At 39.5% G+C, this 17,194-nt stretch overlaps 1 protein-coding gene across 1 annotated transcript in view; it reads right to left on the reverse strand.

Annotated features, from left to right (window-relative positions):
- Positions 1-17,194, reverse strand: part of LOC129776042 (netrin receptor unc-5-like) — a 413,378-nt gene that overhangs the window by 273,347 nt on the left and 122,837 nt on the right. The window contains exon 4 of the mRNA XM_055781415.1: positions 5,738-5,954. Coding sequence (XP_055637390.1) covers positions 5,738-5,954 — 217 coding nt within the window. The remainder of the gene's footprint in view (positions 1-5,737; positions 5,955-17,194) is intronic.

Raw genomic sequence — 17,194 nt, forward strand, 5'->3', positions numbered from 1 at the left:
TAGCGTCATAACTAACATGCCGGGGGTTCGGGTTCAATTCCCGTTCTGGTCGGGGGAATTTTTCGTCAAAGAAATTTCCTCCGACTTGCACTGTGATCACGCGTATTCTAGAGCTTGCCACTCAGAATGCATTCAAGGCGTGTTATTTGGCATAGAAATCTCAACTAAGTACTAATAAAAATGACGCAAGTAATACTACGTTGAGACGGCGAAGTTCCTCTAGGAACGTTAGTGCCATTGAAGAAGAAGAAGAAGAAGGGATAAAGAAGAAGTGATCCGCCATGAGCTGCTAAAGCCTGTTTCCTTAACCTATTTCATTTAGTGAATATACAATATCCACATGCCTCACAACCTTTTTTAACAGCTGCAAAAAACATAATTTTATATATTACTTGACTGTAAAATCTGGCAATAGCGCTGGCAATAACTGGTAAAATCTGGCAATAGCGCAGATGTTAAACGCGTCGGTTTTCCGAGCCGAAGGTTGGAGAGTTCGAATCCCGCCACTGTGTGAAGTATTTTGAAAATTTGTTCATAACCCTTGAGCAACAAACATATCGTTGTGCTTGCCACAGAATGCATGATTGGCATAGGAAAAAAAGGCATAGTAAGGCTTCAAATAAAAAAATTGTAAGGGGTTGTACCTAGGACACGACCGCATATTCTCGACGTAGAACTTCGCAATTATATTATGCAATCCACTTGTTTACCACTTCGAACATTATTTTAGAATGCATCGAAATTTTTGTAACACATTGGGCTTGATCACGAACATCACTGCCACAAACGCTTTTACGTCACTGATATTTCACTTAATCTTTTTATGTCTATCATCATTGTCACGGACAGTTGCGTGTAAAAATAGACTCCGTGAAGTGAAAGAGTTCATTCCCGTTTATTAGAGACATGTCAGTTGCATACTTTCGGGCATTTGACCGTTATGTCGGTTGCATAATTTCGGACGTTTGAACGTTATGTAGGTAAAATTAATAAGTATATGAGATAATATTCCATTTAATTGAAAGTATGTTTTAGAATGACATGTTTGCGATTATACCTCGATGGTTCGGTATTTCAATGCAAACTATTCGGACTCATTCCATGAACCGTTTACTTGGTGCGTTAGTTTGCTGAATCAAACGTTGGTTCAAAGATGAGGAGGAATACTTGGTTGCTCTTGAATAATGTAGTTGTTGAACATTCGGGAATGTAATTTTATTTCCTCTTTCTATAAATTACTCTAGAGATAAAACATGACTATCATGAGTTTAATAATCGATATCTCGCATACTCTTGTATTCAGCTCTGCTTACACGTTTGAATAGTGAGAAGTATTTAGTATAGGTCAACGTTAAAATCATTTTCTAAGAACCGTTTCCACAATTTTGATGAATAATAATATCTTCTATATCTCAGAATAAACTCGAATTTATCCATCTCATGATCAGTAGCATCTGAGCTACTCCCATATGGGATTCTGAAGTTTAATCCACTTATCCTTCCCATTCTCGTAATTTGATATACGGGACATGAGGTTTGATATAGTTATTTAAACAGGAACTGGTAAGTAGCGTCGGTCAGAAGCATAATTTTCATATGAAACATCTGATGAGTTTCAAGGAATTTGCCAAAAGCAGAAAATGATTCAGATTTTCTTTTGAACGGATATCAAAATTATGGGAAAAGAACTAGAGAATAATTTAAAAATTATTAATTTAAAGGCTTTGCAATGATAGATTCATTTTTCCTTATTTGAAACCTAAAAAGTATTTCTTCAAAACATTATCGTTGAAAGTAACAGAAGACGTAAGATTACGTTATACGTATTACGTAAAAACAGAAGATCAATGGCCTTATTCGATGTAACTATCGTCCTGATTCGGGTCTTGTCCACCAATGGCGAATATTTGAATTACAAAAACCAGCTCTGCAATGTTGGAAAACATTACAGTTATTATTTTATATTCAAAATATCAACAAATCAATATTATACATAATCAATCAGAATTATCGTTTTGGGGCCAGTGGCCTCCATTACCATTTTATGGGGTTGCAACTCTCTGTTATTCTAATCCTTAAAATAGAAACAAAAAAAGTCTATTCATTTAGGACAATCGAAATTAGACCTTTCGCCATGTTTCAATCGGTCTATAGAAGCTACATTTTTAGTCTTCAATTACATCCCATAGCGCATTTATCGAATCCAAATAAACAAATTCACATCCTCTGGGTACGTCAGGATTTCATTCTAAAAATGTCACCAAGCTGGTAAATTGCTGTTTGCTTGTCTTTTCATTCTTAAAAAGCAAGACAAGATTCAAAATGATAGCAAAAATTCTAAAGAAATCCAAAATTAAACTTACTCCATTCCGCGTGACTAGCTTTCACCATCTGAAACACAAGTGACAAATATACTTGTTTTTCCCCGTGACGTGACAGTATCGTGATATTCATAATAACACCGAGTTCATCAAAGTTGTCACGACGGATGAACTCATCACGAAAGTCACTTCACGGTGAAAACGAAGTGAATTGTATACAACGTTATTACGGCTGCCACCGTATGTGTAGAATCCGGAACAGGCCCATTATGTGTTTCGTTACACATAAATTTGATGAACATCCTTTTACGTTTAATATGATGCCTAGGACTACCAAAATATTTAGCGAGTACAAAAGTACTCAACACCAAAAAAAATTATAGGAGGTTGTTTCCAAGATACGACCGCATTGTTGACGTAGAACTACGTTGTTATTCTATATAAGTCGCTTATTCATACCTTCGGATATTATTCTATAATGCTGTGAAATTTTAGAAACAACTGCTTAGTAGAATAATCTCTGAAATGGTTTTTTCATTGTAGAATTTGTTGACGATAATTAATTGATGATTCATTCTTGCCCTCGCAAAACAATACACTAGCTGATCGTAAGTCGCAATTTATTTCATGTCAATGCAATGAAAATTTACCTCGAACGCTTTTATTTATTTATTTATTTATTTTTCGCAATTGACATAGATTCGGCTAGACTCGATTATATACATGTTGCACCAGCACCATTATTCCACATCTCATAACTACATCAATATATCTTTGGCACCGCATGGAAACAATAACAATGACAACACTTGCAAGTATCAAATATCATGCTACATGTTATTTAGTATTGCCTTAAAGGAATCGCACCGCTAGGCATCGTTCGTACAACGTAAACCAAGCGCCAAACAAGCGTTCGCCATAGCATGCATACAGAGCCATACATTGGTGGCTGTTTTCTGATTTGGCACCCTTAATGAAAGACGTAGTTCTACGTCAAAATACCTCCGACTTGCATGTTTTGACAAAGCGGATTCCCTCAGGCACATTGATTGTTAGGGAAACAGCTCGGTGGGAATAAAAATACCCCCGACTTGCATGTATATTTGCAGAGCGGATTTTCACAGGTACATCGATTCTGATGTCCGTGTTGGGGAAACCGTAAATCGGGCCAATCAAGGCTTGGCAGTTAGGGCGTTTAGATAACGCTTGACATTTTTCAGTTATTCAATTGTTCATCTCATGAAAAATAATATTTTATTAATTGCGATAGACGCTTAGAAATATTTCCTATCAATTGATGCAAACATCTTTCCGATCTATTAAGAAATGTTCGAGTTATAAGCATTCGAAATACGGGTAGGGTTAGCATACAAATCGGCAAAATAAATGTATGGGAAAAAAGAAAGTTCTTCCAGTTTTCATGAATTTAAACCGTTCGGAGATTAGCGAGTTGTAATGTATAGCATATCAAACAAATCTTAGAGAATTTCCGATTCGATTGGTATGCAAATCATGAGAATTCGTTCACAATGAAAATAGTTATTAATGTTAACTTTATTACATAAAAACCTGTTTGTTGATATGGCACCCTTCCTGAAAGACGTAGTTCTACGTCAAAACTGTGGAATTGTCCTCTCCCTCTTCCATATATCATATTGTTGAAAATGTGGATTCACATAATATGTTTGGGGTGTGATAACTGAACCTGATGGTAACAAATAGGAAGTCCAGTTCGAAATTATGGGAAACACAGAAAACGACTAATCTCACAAGCGCGTCAAATGGCCTTATGGAGTCTCTCAAACAAACGATTCAATTATTACTCAATTAAAATCCACTTCATGTAATTCAGCTGTAAGTCGGTTGGTTCCGAATTACGTGCCTCAACGAAAAACTAAGTACCTGTCAATTGAGAAGACAAAGTGGTGTAATTCCACCCAAAGTCACCCTCACCAACGGTCACCATTTGGCGGGCTTCCTTGAGCCTGAATGAAACCAAAGTAAGCCAAGAACAAAAGGAGCGAAATAGGAGGGAACCCCCAGAACAGCTAACAGCCGGAGGAAGTTCAAATTGCGCGTCTACCACCAAACCCACAACAAGTGAATCATGCCGCGGGCAGCCATTGAAGGAGGAAAAAGTGTACTTGCATTTCCCCTCACTTCCTGTTTCCCTGTAGAACGACGCGTTGTTGTCGCCAGCGGTTCTAATCCAGCGCCGCCGGTTTGGGGGGGGGAGGTGAGCAAAGCATGGGATCCAGGGAAAACGGCTACTGCCATCATTTGTATGGTAAATAATGCGTTCGATTCAGCGCGTGCTAAAATGTGGGCAAATAACTCCGGAGGAAGAACTGTTGGTCGTGTGTTCCTGCTTCCGTTTTAAATTCCTCCTTCGCGTACAGTGTATATTCCCTCACTTTTGGGTTTTTTGTGCGCTTCTTCCCTTCGGGGTCATATTACACTAGGGGGGCGGTCGGTCTGCCGACGGTTTGTTAAGAAAACAGTGCGGCTGATTAAATTGCTTCTTTGTATGGCTTTTGCGGCGAACATTGAACTCCTGAACTCTAATTACAAATTCCCTTCGGTTGTCTTAAATTCCACAAAACCGACACATGTGCTGCCTTAAGTAGGGTGAATTAGTTGCCATCATGAGCCGCTTTTCGTGGGAAGCCCAATTCATTACCACACTTGCGGCCTAATGGATTTTATGTAACACACAAGAAAGTCGGGGCGACGAAACAAAATATGTAAGTCGTGTTTAAATACCATCATTTTGGGAACGAATTTGTCCGTCACCATGCAACAATAAGCTGTTTAACATCATTTTACAGTAATTAAGCCCCTATTGAAAGTCACGATCTGTCTCCAATCTGGGCCAGCCATCTCACTCCACGGATCAAACTTTTGTGGTCAAAAACCAAACACAAAAGCGACTGTTTGGACTACTCATCATAATTCAATTGCAAAACTTGCTCTTGTGGAGGAGCCTCGGCGCGATGAATGAAAAGTTTTCTTCTATGTTACCGTCCTCATCACCACCTTTCCACCGGATCGAATGGTTCCGAAGTTTGCCTCCTCAGCACAATGCGTCGAATGGGACAAAGTCAGTAAAGTTCAAACTACGACTCAACTCTCGAAATTCAAATTCATGCGCCGCCAAAGTTATGCTCCCAAAGCGACGATTCTTACGAAGTGAGATGAATGAAGTGATGATTATGACGATTTGAGACGTCCGTCGACGGGGGAATTGAATATTATGCCAAACGTGTTGTGATTTGAGAGAACTTTTTTTTTCTAAACAAACAATTCATGACTCACAGTCGATTGCCTCGAGAAGAAAAATAACCAATTTGATTACTGATCTCAATCTTTCTGTCGAGCGTTGAACATTTATGCTTTATGGTTTTACATGTACTCACAGGCAACGACAATCGAGGCCGGCTGGCTGATGGTTTTGCCCCGGGGCGACCAGGCGTGGCATTCGCACTTGAAGGGTGGCTTCCCAAAATACTCGTACACCAAATCCCGCGAGATGGTCGCTATCACTTCCTGAAAGTGAACCCCACTGTGGGGATCCACGTGGGATTCCTCCACCGAGGGGGGAGGCTTGCTGCTGCCGCTGCACTTGAAGTGCACCTGAAACGAAATCCAAGAAACAAGAACCATGTTACATCGGGATAATGGATTTACGGGGTGTGTTGAATAATGTACAACAAGTGTTGGGCAGAAGATTTGATTGCCCTGAATCTGCGTTGCTCCTAGGTGGAACGATGTTGATCATCTTCTGGTGTTGTTTAAATTACGTTACTTCTATCTGTTCTCGTATTCAAAAATAAGGATCAACAACACAAACCGATAGCCGAGATGGAAAGCAGCACGTGGGAGTGGTAGAACTTTTCTTCTCCAATTCGGTATAGTGGCCCATGAAATATTCATTGTGGCTATTCATGAGTGAAAACAGTCCAGGCAGACTGGAATGTGAATATGGAGCCGGAGCGGGGACCAGACTTTGAATACTAAATTGAATCTTGTTTTGGATTCTAAGAAAATGGGTATGGAGAAGTATAGCTCTCGCCATCCACAATACATAACCATGGTAGGAAAAAAATCGATAAAAATATATCAAAGAAATTCGACAGAAAACAGTTGCTCAATCTCAGATTCCTGAAACACCTTGGTGGATCCAATTATGAAGAGTCAAATTAGTTTACATTGCATGATTACTTTTATTGAAATACCGACATAGTGTAGATTTCAATTGAAAATTATTATTAGACCTACTAGAAAAAAAAAGCTATTCATTATTTTCACGTCATAGAACGATATCTCGTAATTTATCGATCAAGTAAATTTCGAATTTATTTTAGTTGGAAAGGTGACATTTCGCACTATAAAAAAATGTTGTTGTTATTTTTTTTTGTTTATTTCACTCAGTTGCGAATTACACAGTGTTATATTTGGTACGCTTCTCCAATTTCTGCCAGACAATTGCCCAATATTTTAGAGTGAGCGGAATTGGGAGCAATTGAGAGAATTCAGGTATTTTTCAATGTAATCGACCCTATTATCACGATACCACTAAGGCACCTCTCGGCTGTAGTGGCAGCGTGTCAAATCTGACCAAAACTTCACTGAACCTTTGTGAGCCTCTATAAACGGAAGGAAAAGTTTCTGCAGGCACTCTTCCCTGTACATTTTCGAGCCCATTGTCTTGTTTGTGACGTGAACTTTGGTTTTATGTCCGCAGCTGCAAATTCGAACAAACCTAAATTTGCTGGAAGCATCTCCTTTGGCAATGACCTTGTAGAAGTTCAGGGCCTGGAAGCTATCCAGAATCCTTCTTTACGCTGAAATTCAAAATTTAAATCTGTGCAATTGCATGCATTTTCTTAAACCTTGTCCATATGCTGGCCACAGCCCAAAATTACAATTTTCATTATAATATGACAAATTTTAATTGCAACTGATTTTTCATATGAGACATTGAACTTAAAAAAAGTTGTAGCTCGAAATCAAGATGTCTGAATAAAATATCTATATCTATAAAAATGGATTTCTGTCTGTCTGTCTGTCCGATTCTTATGGACTCGGAAATTGCTGAACCGATCGACCTGAAAATTGGTATGTAGGGTTTTTTGGGGCCAGGGAAGGTTCTTATGATAGTTCGAGACCCCTCCCCCTCTCTTAGGAGGGACTGCCATATAAATGAAACACAAATTTCTGCATTGCTCGAGAATTAGTCAAGCAAATGGAACCAAATTTGGCATATGATGGTTTTAGGTTGGTTTGAACAACTCGAGAACTAATCAAACAAATGGAATCAAACTATATAGCGGTTTCAGGGATCGATAAACGTTTCTATGGTAGTTCGACACTCTCCCATGCAAATGAAACACAAATTTCTGCATAACTCGAGAATGGGTTGTATAGCATTTCGAAAACTTCCAATCCACATGGGAAATATACAAAATCAAAAATATTTTCAATAATTAATTATTCATAACAGTAAAGTTTTATTTATGATATTTTCATAATTTGGTTAAATGTTATCATGTATGGCAATTTCTGTATATTTCACGACTTTTTTTTTTGTTTGAATGAAACTATAATTTTATCAAAATATTAGCTGAATCTTCCTGGTTTGAGAATCAAGTCCCGCTTCCTTCTTGGGCCGCACCCCATTTCCCCATACTCTAATGACATACACATAGTTGGAAATCCGTCCAATTTTTAATTGCTGCTGAAAATATTAAAACATTAAAAAAAAGTCAAATGTCACTTCGTTTTTGTCACCCTATTTGAAGAGTAAGCACCATAATCGACAAACGAAAAATACAAAAATACGGGTCTATTTTTTTTTTTGGCTGGTGGCCAACGACTGCAATTTTCAGCAAAATTGAAGCACTTGAAAAAAAACTATTTTTTTTCGTTTAAGAATCGCTTATATACATACAGGGTGGCCGTGAAAATAGTCATGTCAAATTTCAAAAATCGACCATGTACATGTACATTATAATTGCATGAAACGTCGAGATCTACTATCATCTCGAAAAAAAAAGTTCGACTTAGTCGTTTTTTCGGAATACAACGTAAAACGTATGGCTTGGGGTGCCAATCAAAATGACCGACTTGATTTTCCATGTGGGACTTCCTGCGAAATGTTGATTTGCACGATAATAAATATTATCTCATTTACTTTTACTTTTATTCAAAAAAAAAAAATGTGGAAAATTGATAATTCATACGGAAAAACGAAAAACGACTCCCGATTTCAAGTACTCCCTTGGGGAGATTTTCGAGGGTCAAAAAATCAAGCGCTTTGAGGCACCCCTAAATCATGTCCGATTGAGCCGAAATTTTGCACAGATCTTTTGGGCCAATAATTAAAATGTACCTATTACTGCTGTACGACTATGTTTTTGACTCTACGAAACTCTACGAAAAAAGTAACGATTCATTAATAGTTTTCAAACGCAAATTACTTAAAATCGTTATTGCGACATGGGTTGTGTTGTATATAATTAAAGGGTGTGTCACATCAAATTGCATCACGGAAAAAACGCTGTAGAAATTTAATTTTTAGGAATTATATCTTCAGCTTTCGCTTATAATCAGATAAGAGTGTATATATCACGTTGGCCATGCTTCACTGTCAATTTTTCGTAAATTTGGAAAAATGTCGTCGAACGAAAAAGAGCGTCGTGAATTAATCCTGTGCACTCATTTCGAGAATCCGGAGTTGTCACATCGGGACATCGGTAAGATGCTGGGAATCGTCCAATCCACGGTCAGCAGAGTACTAAAACGATACTTCGAGAACCTAACCATCGACCGGAAGGTGAAGAACGGCAAAAATGGATGCTCCGTCAGTGAAAAACATCACAAGCGCGTAGTTAAGCAGTTTAGACGTGATCCGAGAAGTTCGGTCCGGGATGTCGCCAATAAGCTGAATTTGTCAAGTTCTTTCGTCCAGCGAACCAAGCAGCGGGAGGGCCTGTGTACATACAAGGTTCAGAAGGCTCCTAACCGCGACGAAAGGCAAAACATGGTGGGGAAGACGCGAGCTCGGAAGCTGTACACCGAAATGCTGACGAAGCCGCATTGCCTGGTAACGGACGACGAAACCTACGTCAAAGCGAACTTTCGTCAGCTGCCGGGCCTGTTGTTCTTCTCCGCAGAGGACAAATTCAGCGTTCCGGAGGAGATTCGCAAGCAGAAACCACCCAAGTTTGCCAAAAAGTACATGGTGTGGCAAGCGATCTGCTCTTGCGGAAAGCGGAGCTCCCCCTTCGTGATGACCGGCACGGTAAACGGGCAAGTTTACCTTAAGGAGTGCCTACAGAAGCGCTTACTACCACTATTGAAGCAGCACGAGGGCCCGACCATCTTCTGGTCGGATCTCGCTTCGTGCCACTATTCAAAGGACGTGTTGGAGTGGTACGAAGCCAACGGGGTCACCTTCGTGCCAAAGGAAATGAACCCGCCCAACGCGCCGGAGCTTCGCCCAATAAAGAAATATTGGGCGATTATGAAGCAGGCCCTCCGGAAGAACCCAAAAGTTGTCAAATCGGAGGCGGACTTTAAGAGAAAATGGATTTCTGTTCAAAAAAAACTACAACCTGACGTTGTACAGAACCTTATGGACGGGGTAAAGAGGAAGGTGCGAGCATACGGGCTTGGGCTCGAAGTATGAATAAAAAGAAAATGCCAAAAGTTGTTTAATAGTTTTTATTTTACTGTCTAAAATTTCTACAGCGAATTTCTACAGCGTTTTTTCCGTGATGCAATTTGATGTGACACACCCTTTAGACAGAAAATTTATCCAGCAATTTTTTTCTCGAAACGCTAGCAAAAAATATGGTTGAAAAAAATTTAACAATTTGACGATTAAAATGGGTATGTTTTTTCGATTGCACCGACCACTTGCTTTCCTCTCCGACGCAACGAGCATTCTTTTTGCCTACATACTGGCGTTAGGACAAAATGTGAGTCGAGGCATATCACGAGCTAAGTGCGCTACAGATACAACGTCCCGTCACCAGTCAACGTAATCGAATGAAATGTCAAATATTTTCCCATAGAAATCATGCATCACATCATCTGGCTATAAACCTATTAAATTATTATTAAACAAACAATGTTCCGGACAACGCGGCAACGAAGGGGAAATGCTATTTTTATCTATAATATAACATAGTCAATCATAGATGTGTTTGACTAAGGCTTATATTTATGTAGATCTTAACTGTTTAGACTTGTGTTTAAAAATGATAAAAAATGACTCCTTGTCTTCTTCTGCATACTCGAATGAACAGAAGGGACTCAATTCAAATGCAACTACTGGAGGCGATCTGGCGTAGTGGTAACATCCATGCCTCTCACGCTAAAGGTCCCGAGTTCAATTCTCACTCCCGACATTCTTCCAAAAATGGAAGTAAAAAGTGACGAACCAGCCAAATGAGTTGAAAGTCACTATAATACAGATAAAAAAAATAATTATAGGAGGTTGTGTACAAGATACGACCGCATTGTTGACGTAGAACTACGCTGTTATTTTATATAAGTCGCTTGTTTATACCTTCGGATATTATTCTATAATGCTGTGAAATTTTAGAAACAACTGCTTTAGTAGAATAATATCTGAGATGGTTTTTTCATTGTAGAATCAGTTGACGATAATTGGTTGATGATTCATTCTTGCCCTCGCAAAACAATACACTGATCGTATGTCGCAATGTCAATGTATTGAAAATTTACCTCAATCGCTATTCCGGTGGCCTTTTTCGCAATAGGCATAGACTCGGCTACAGTCGATTATATACATGCACCATTATTCCACATCTCATAACTACATCGATATATCTTTGGCACCGCATGGAAACAACAACAATGACAACACTTGCAAGTATCAAATATCATGCTACATGTTATTTAGTATTGCCTCAGTGGAATCGCACCTCTAGGAATCGTTCGTACAACGTAAACCAAGTGCCAAACAAGTGTTCGCCATAGCATGCATACAAAGCCATTACATTGGTGGCTTGAAACTACTAGGAATATGAACACTTCCCGTCATTTTGCGCTATTCTCAAAAGAAATGCTTCTGTTAATATAACTGACCTCGAAAAAAGTTGCATTACACCTCATACTCGAGAGAAGCGCAGCTGTCACCCTTAGTGGAGGAAGTTTTGCTACTGGTAAGCGAAACCTAATCACATACAAAATTCCAGAACGACATTTACTTTCTTGGTGACTAAACAAGCGAAATAAACTCTTTTGTTAATATCAACAACCTCGAAAACAGTAGCACTGCTTCATTATGATCAAGATTAGCGCAAATGCAATCCTAGTTGAAGGCATATTTGCGACTGGCACGCGAACCCAAATAACTTTTAACATTCCAGTAGGACATTCAAAATGCTTGGTTCACCCCAAACATTTTTTTGGCGCGCAACCTTAACGCCTGCTTCGCCATAACGTCAGTTTAATGCATTGATGCATTCTCAAAGGCACCAACGAAGCCCTTATGATGACGGAAAACAAACAATGTTAACTGCTTGGAAAAAGTCTTAATTATGCCACGCAGCTTATACTCTGTTGTAACGCCCATCGATGCGAATTCGCTGATGAGTTTGTCAAGAGCGACCGCCTTCACCACCAGCGGGGGGAGCTTGATTTTGGCTGCTGCCTGGGTAAAGTGCGATTCACATACAACATCCACGTCACGTTCACGTCCCGTCACGTTCCGTGACGTCAGTTATTGTACCATGCAATTCATATGAAAACATTCACATACACCGGCAACGTAACGACCCGTCAGCATACGTTCAACGAAAACGACCGGCAGGATTTGTAGAAAAGAATAATTGACGGAGACGGACGGCTCGTTGGGTTTTTGTCTGGGCTTTGTGTCTCGGCTTTTGTTTTGATTTTGGCTGCATTTTTTATGCCAACGTATCTCCCAGTTTCAAATTTCTCAGTCAAAATCAATTCACGACTAGCTGAGAAAAACAGTCTATATATTATTATTGTTAAAAAAGGGTCGGGACTACAGGTTTTAGGCATTTAAATAATATAGTTCAATGATTTTCACTGAATTTTTCTAAATTTAGGACTGATTCTAGGCATGCTGATTTGAAAGAGGGCATTGCAATTCAAAATTGTTGTAGATGGCGACACCATGAATAACATTGAATAAATCATTCGTTTGACATTTGACGTGACGGTGCTGGTGCAAGCATTGACTGCATGTGTGAATTGGTGGAGACGTTAACGGAACGTAGACGTTCTTTTCCGTGACGTTCTATGTGAATCGCACATAACGGCGCTTACATTTTCGACCGACGCGCCGAAGTCGCCTACTTGGCTGTTGTTCGACGCGGTGTCACACTCGCGAAGGTTCAGTTCAGTGCGAGCGCTTTTCACTGCACCAACATCGCGTGCATCATTAGAAGACGCTTGCTTCGAAATTTTATTGCCCCTGGCAATGCGTTCATTTTTTGCAGGGCTAGAGCCTGCCTCCCTCTTTTGACGTAGGATTACGTCTTTCGGGAACATATTGGGGTACAAATTGAAAATCGAGAATCGAGTACATCGCGAAAATTGTCCAATTTCAAACGCTTATTGCTCAGTCATTTCATGACGGATTGATGAAATTTTTGCGTCAATCGATTTTGGCACTCCATAACAATTTTTTGTATTGAATAAAATAATATATATCATTAAACTAACTATCAAACAATTGAAAAATCTCAACCCCTATCCTAACGGAAATACCCACTTCAGATTGGTCGAAATTGACGACACATGCGGCGGTTCCCTAACAGAGACATCAAAACCAAGCTGCCTAGGGGAAATCAGCATTGCAAATACATGAAAGTAGGGGAAGCTTTTGCTCCCGCCGAGATGTATTCCCAAACAGAGACATCAAAACCAAGCTGCCTGATGGAAATCGGCATTGCAAATACATGAAAGTCGGAGGCATTTTTATATTGCAAGTAAGAAGAGTGATACGAATAATTCTAGCAAATAAAATTTAAATTTGGAACTTTAATGTTGGTTGCTTCGTGAAACTCCATATCAATGTCCGATCATGTATTGTGAAAAATTTAGCACAAGGGTAGGTGTAAAATTTTATACGAGAGCCGTTGTGTTAACCCTTTCCCGTACAACATAGAGTCTCACTACATATAGTACATATAGTATTAGGTGTACATATAGTATTAGGTATTGTTAGTCCAATTAAAATTCGCATTGAGTTGAATAAACAATCAGAAAGTAAAAATTGTACAATTGACGATTCAACTAAAGCCAAAGGTTGTACCGCTCATGACAACTCTACACGAGCTGATGATTGCGCCGGCTAGTGACCCTTCTATCCTGGATTCCTCGAGAAGACGCACCACGCTAGATATGGGGTACAGACTAGGGGGGCGTTGCTGATTAATGGTCAGCTGCATCCCAATAGGAAGTATCCCGTGTCGGTCACAGGTACAGATCATTGAAGACAGCAACATCACAATTACGAAAACACTTGTAATACTAACCTCGAGCCAACCGCGAGTAATCGGTTACATATTACTAACATAGTTATAGGGCAAACATTGTCGAAATATTGAACTCCCGGCCCCGTCAGGTTGACGCCATATGAGCCTTAATAAAAATATATATTTTGGATAAAAAAAAAAAAAAAATTGTAAAAGAAAATTACCTTTCCCATTTCAAATATATTTTCGCTATATTAAAGTGACGTGTTTTTACTGATAAGAAAAATTGATAATTGTGTTCGGTATTAATATTTATCTTATATTACATTGGTGATTTTTTTTTCTTTATTTCATCAATACATATCACAAGAGGCATCTCGTCTAGGATCATAGAGGGCGGTTCTCATCATATCTCGTTCCACTTCGGTATCCTTTATCTGATACGCACCATCCAATCATCCATTTATCATCCTTCTGTCATCATCACCCGTTAAACACTGGTGGAATGAACAAACAATACCCAACAACCAAACAAAACGGCCCTTTTCAGGTCCACCTAATCATTATCAAAGAGTTTAACGATGTAATTATCCAAAATCAACAGATAACCTAACGGAATCCTACGTCAATTATGCGGTCGTGTCTCGGACACAACCCTCCTGTGACTTTTTCTTGCTCAACACACACTACGCGAAACGTCCAATTTATGACGCGGGAAGAAAAACGATACGAATAACGAATAACGAATAACGAACAGAAAAAGCAAACGACGATATCCAAGTTGGATTACCACTGGTGGGGTCCAATCTTAGATCGAAGCGCAGCGAAAGCAAAGTGAACTGGAACGCTCAACAGTCCGATGCCGAATGAAAGTTGGCCTCAGTGAGATCCACTGTTCATACTCTAGGCAAGTATTCCCCTTCATTCTTCTACTTTTTCTTTGTTCACGGAGACTTCAAATCCTACGATTTTCCCTCCGTCGGTCGTTGATAAGTTGCTCGTTATTAACAGCTCGTTCGGGAAAGCACAGAAATGGACAGAACAAATGTATGGGAAAATGGAAACGCTTAAAGTTTTCATGAATTTTAACCATTTGCAAACCAGGGGATTCTAATGTGTAGCATATTAAAAAAATCTTAGAGAGTTTCCGATTCGTTTAGTATGTAAATCGCCAAAATCCGTTCGCGGCAAAAATAGTTATTAACGTTAACTTTATTTCATAAAAACGTGACCTGTTTTCTGATTTGGCACCCTTAATGAAAGACATAGTTCTACGTCAAAAAAAAAATGCAACTACTACACACAATCACAGTCCTATGTCATGATCCCATCCGTGCTCCCTAGGTCCAGAGCCATCAACTTTTTTTCATTTAATTTAATTTTAGATATTAAGTGAAACAAAATTGTATTTTTGTATTTTCTCTTGTAAGTTCGGTATGAAAACATTTTGCTTGAAAATACTTTACAGATATCGTCGACGGGGGTGAGAATGGGTTATGGCGGTGAGATTGGGTGCTGTGTGTTTGGTGGGATTGTCAAGGAATAATCTATTATGAGCTGCTTCCTTATGGCCAAACGCTCAATTCGGACCTGTACTGCCAACAACTGGACCGCTTGAAGGTAGCACTCATGAAGAAGAGGCCATCTTTGATAAACAGAGGCCGCATTGTCTTCCATCAGGACAACGCCAGGCCACACACTTCTTTGGTGACGCGCCAGAAGCTCCGGGAGCTCGGATGGGAGGTTCTTTTGCATCCGCCGTATAGTCCGGACCTTGCACCAAGTGACTACCACCTGTTTTTGTCCATGGCGAACGAGCTAGGTAGTCAGAAGTTAGCCACAAAAGAGGCCTCTGAAAATTGGCTATCCGAGTTTTTTGTCAATAAGGAAGCGAGCTTCCATAACAGGGGTATTATGAAGTTGGCATCTCGTTGGGAACAAGTCATCGAACAAAACGGCGCATATTTGACTTAAAACAGATGATTGTAACTAATGTTATGAACATATGAAAATTCAAAAAAAATACCGCAGGACTTTTTTGACAGCCTAATATATATATATATATATATATATATTTTTTTTTGAAATATATATTTTCCATCAATTTTCAATCCCTTCAGTTACCACTGAATTGCTCTTACAACATTGTTTTTCTTGTGTTGCGTGTATTTTGTCCGATATGAAGCAACATATAAATCTGTCCCATTTAGTATAAAATGTGTAGGTGTCCACTTTATCCCCATCAGGTGACTATTTTAACCCCACCTTTCAAAAAAGGTCTCAAACAGAGCCCATCGAAAAATACAATCAAACTAATTGAACCGTTTTACTAACTTTGTTTATCGATACCGAATAGTACCCTGCAAACCCACTGGCCATCGGTTCCCTGGCATACGATATCCAACCCAGCTAGTCGTAAGATTCTAGTTCACATCGCCACACAAGAAAAGGATCTTACGATGGAAAGGAAATCACTGCCAGGGAAAGGATATTCAAATAAAATAATCCTTTTATTGCTGCCCCCGCCTCCCATCTTTTCCCTTTGTTCGTTTCCTTAGATCCCAACACATCGAACAGGAATTGTTTCCAGCTGTTGTTGCTGGATGGAGGGAAAGTAAAAGATCACTTCGTTAAATACGAGAATTTCACTCTCATCGTTATGCCCTTTCCCGGGCGACTTTTGAATTCCTCGCAATGGGACGCGCCCGGGACCGAATGATACGTGTACTTTGGGTCTTCCAACTTTCCGCCCGAAAACGAAAGGAGAGCAGCCGAAAAGCATTAGCATTTTGCAGTTTTCCACCGAGGCAAAAAACAAGCTTTGGCATTAAAATTCTCCACTTTCATTCATGTTCCGGTTTCGTGTGCCGCGCCTGTCCGTGCCGAGAGGAGAGCAGCACTTCGTATGCAAAATAATCCCCATTTGCCAAGTATGTATGCGAGCTGTAAAAAAGATTCTCCTTAAGCTCGTGTGAGATTACATTGGAGCATCATTTTCCCCTTCCTGCGGGGCTTGGCTCAGCTCAGCTTTGTTTAATTTCCCGCCGAGTGATTTATTGAGCTTGTAAATGGTGAATTTTGCATAAAGATAGGTTGTCGGGAAGAAGGCCCAGGTTCTGGTGTTTTATCATTTTCTTCTCTGTTTCTTTTTTTTTCTGGTGATAGAGAGCCATACACAGAGTATGGCCTACACAGTGTATGTTCCCCTGGTGAAAGTGGATTATACGATTAAACGCTAGCGAGATTCGAGCCAAATCAGTTTCCCTTGACGATCATTTAAGTAATGAACGTACGACTGAGCTAATTTGGACAATGTTTCTGGTGTAATTCGAGCGAACATACGAGGATTTAGCATCTGGAGATTCGATTTTAATTTTGTTTTTATTGAAA

This window comes from Toxorhynchites rutilus, chromosome 3, assembly GCF_029784135.1.
Source record: "Toxorhynchites rutilus septentrionalis strain SRP chromosome 3, ASM2978413v1, whole genome shotgun sequence".
Taxonomy (NCBI): domain Eukaryota; kingdom Metazoa; phylum Arthropoda; class Insecta; order Diptera; family Culicidae; genus Toxorhynchites; species Toxorhynchites rutilus.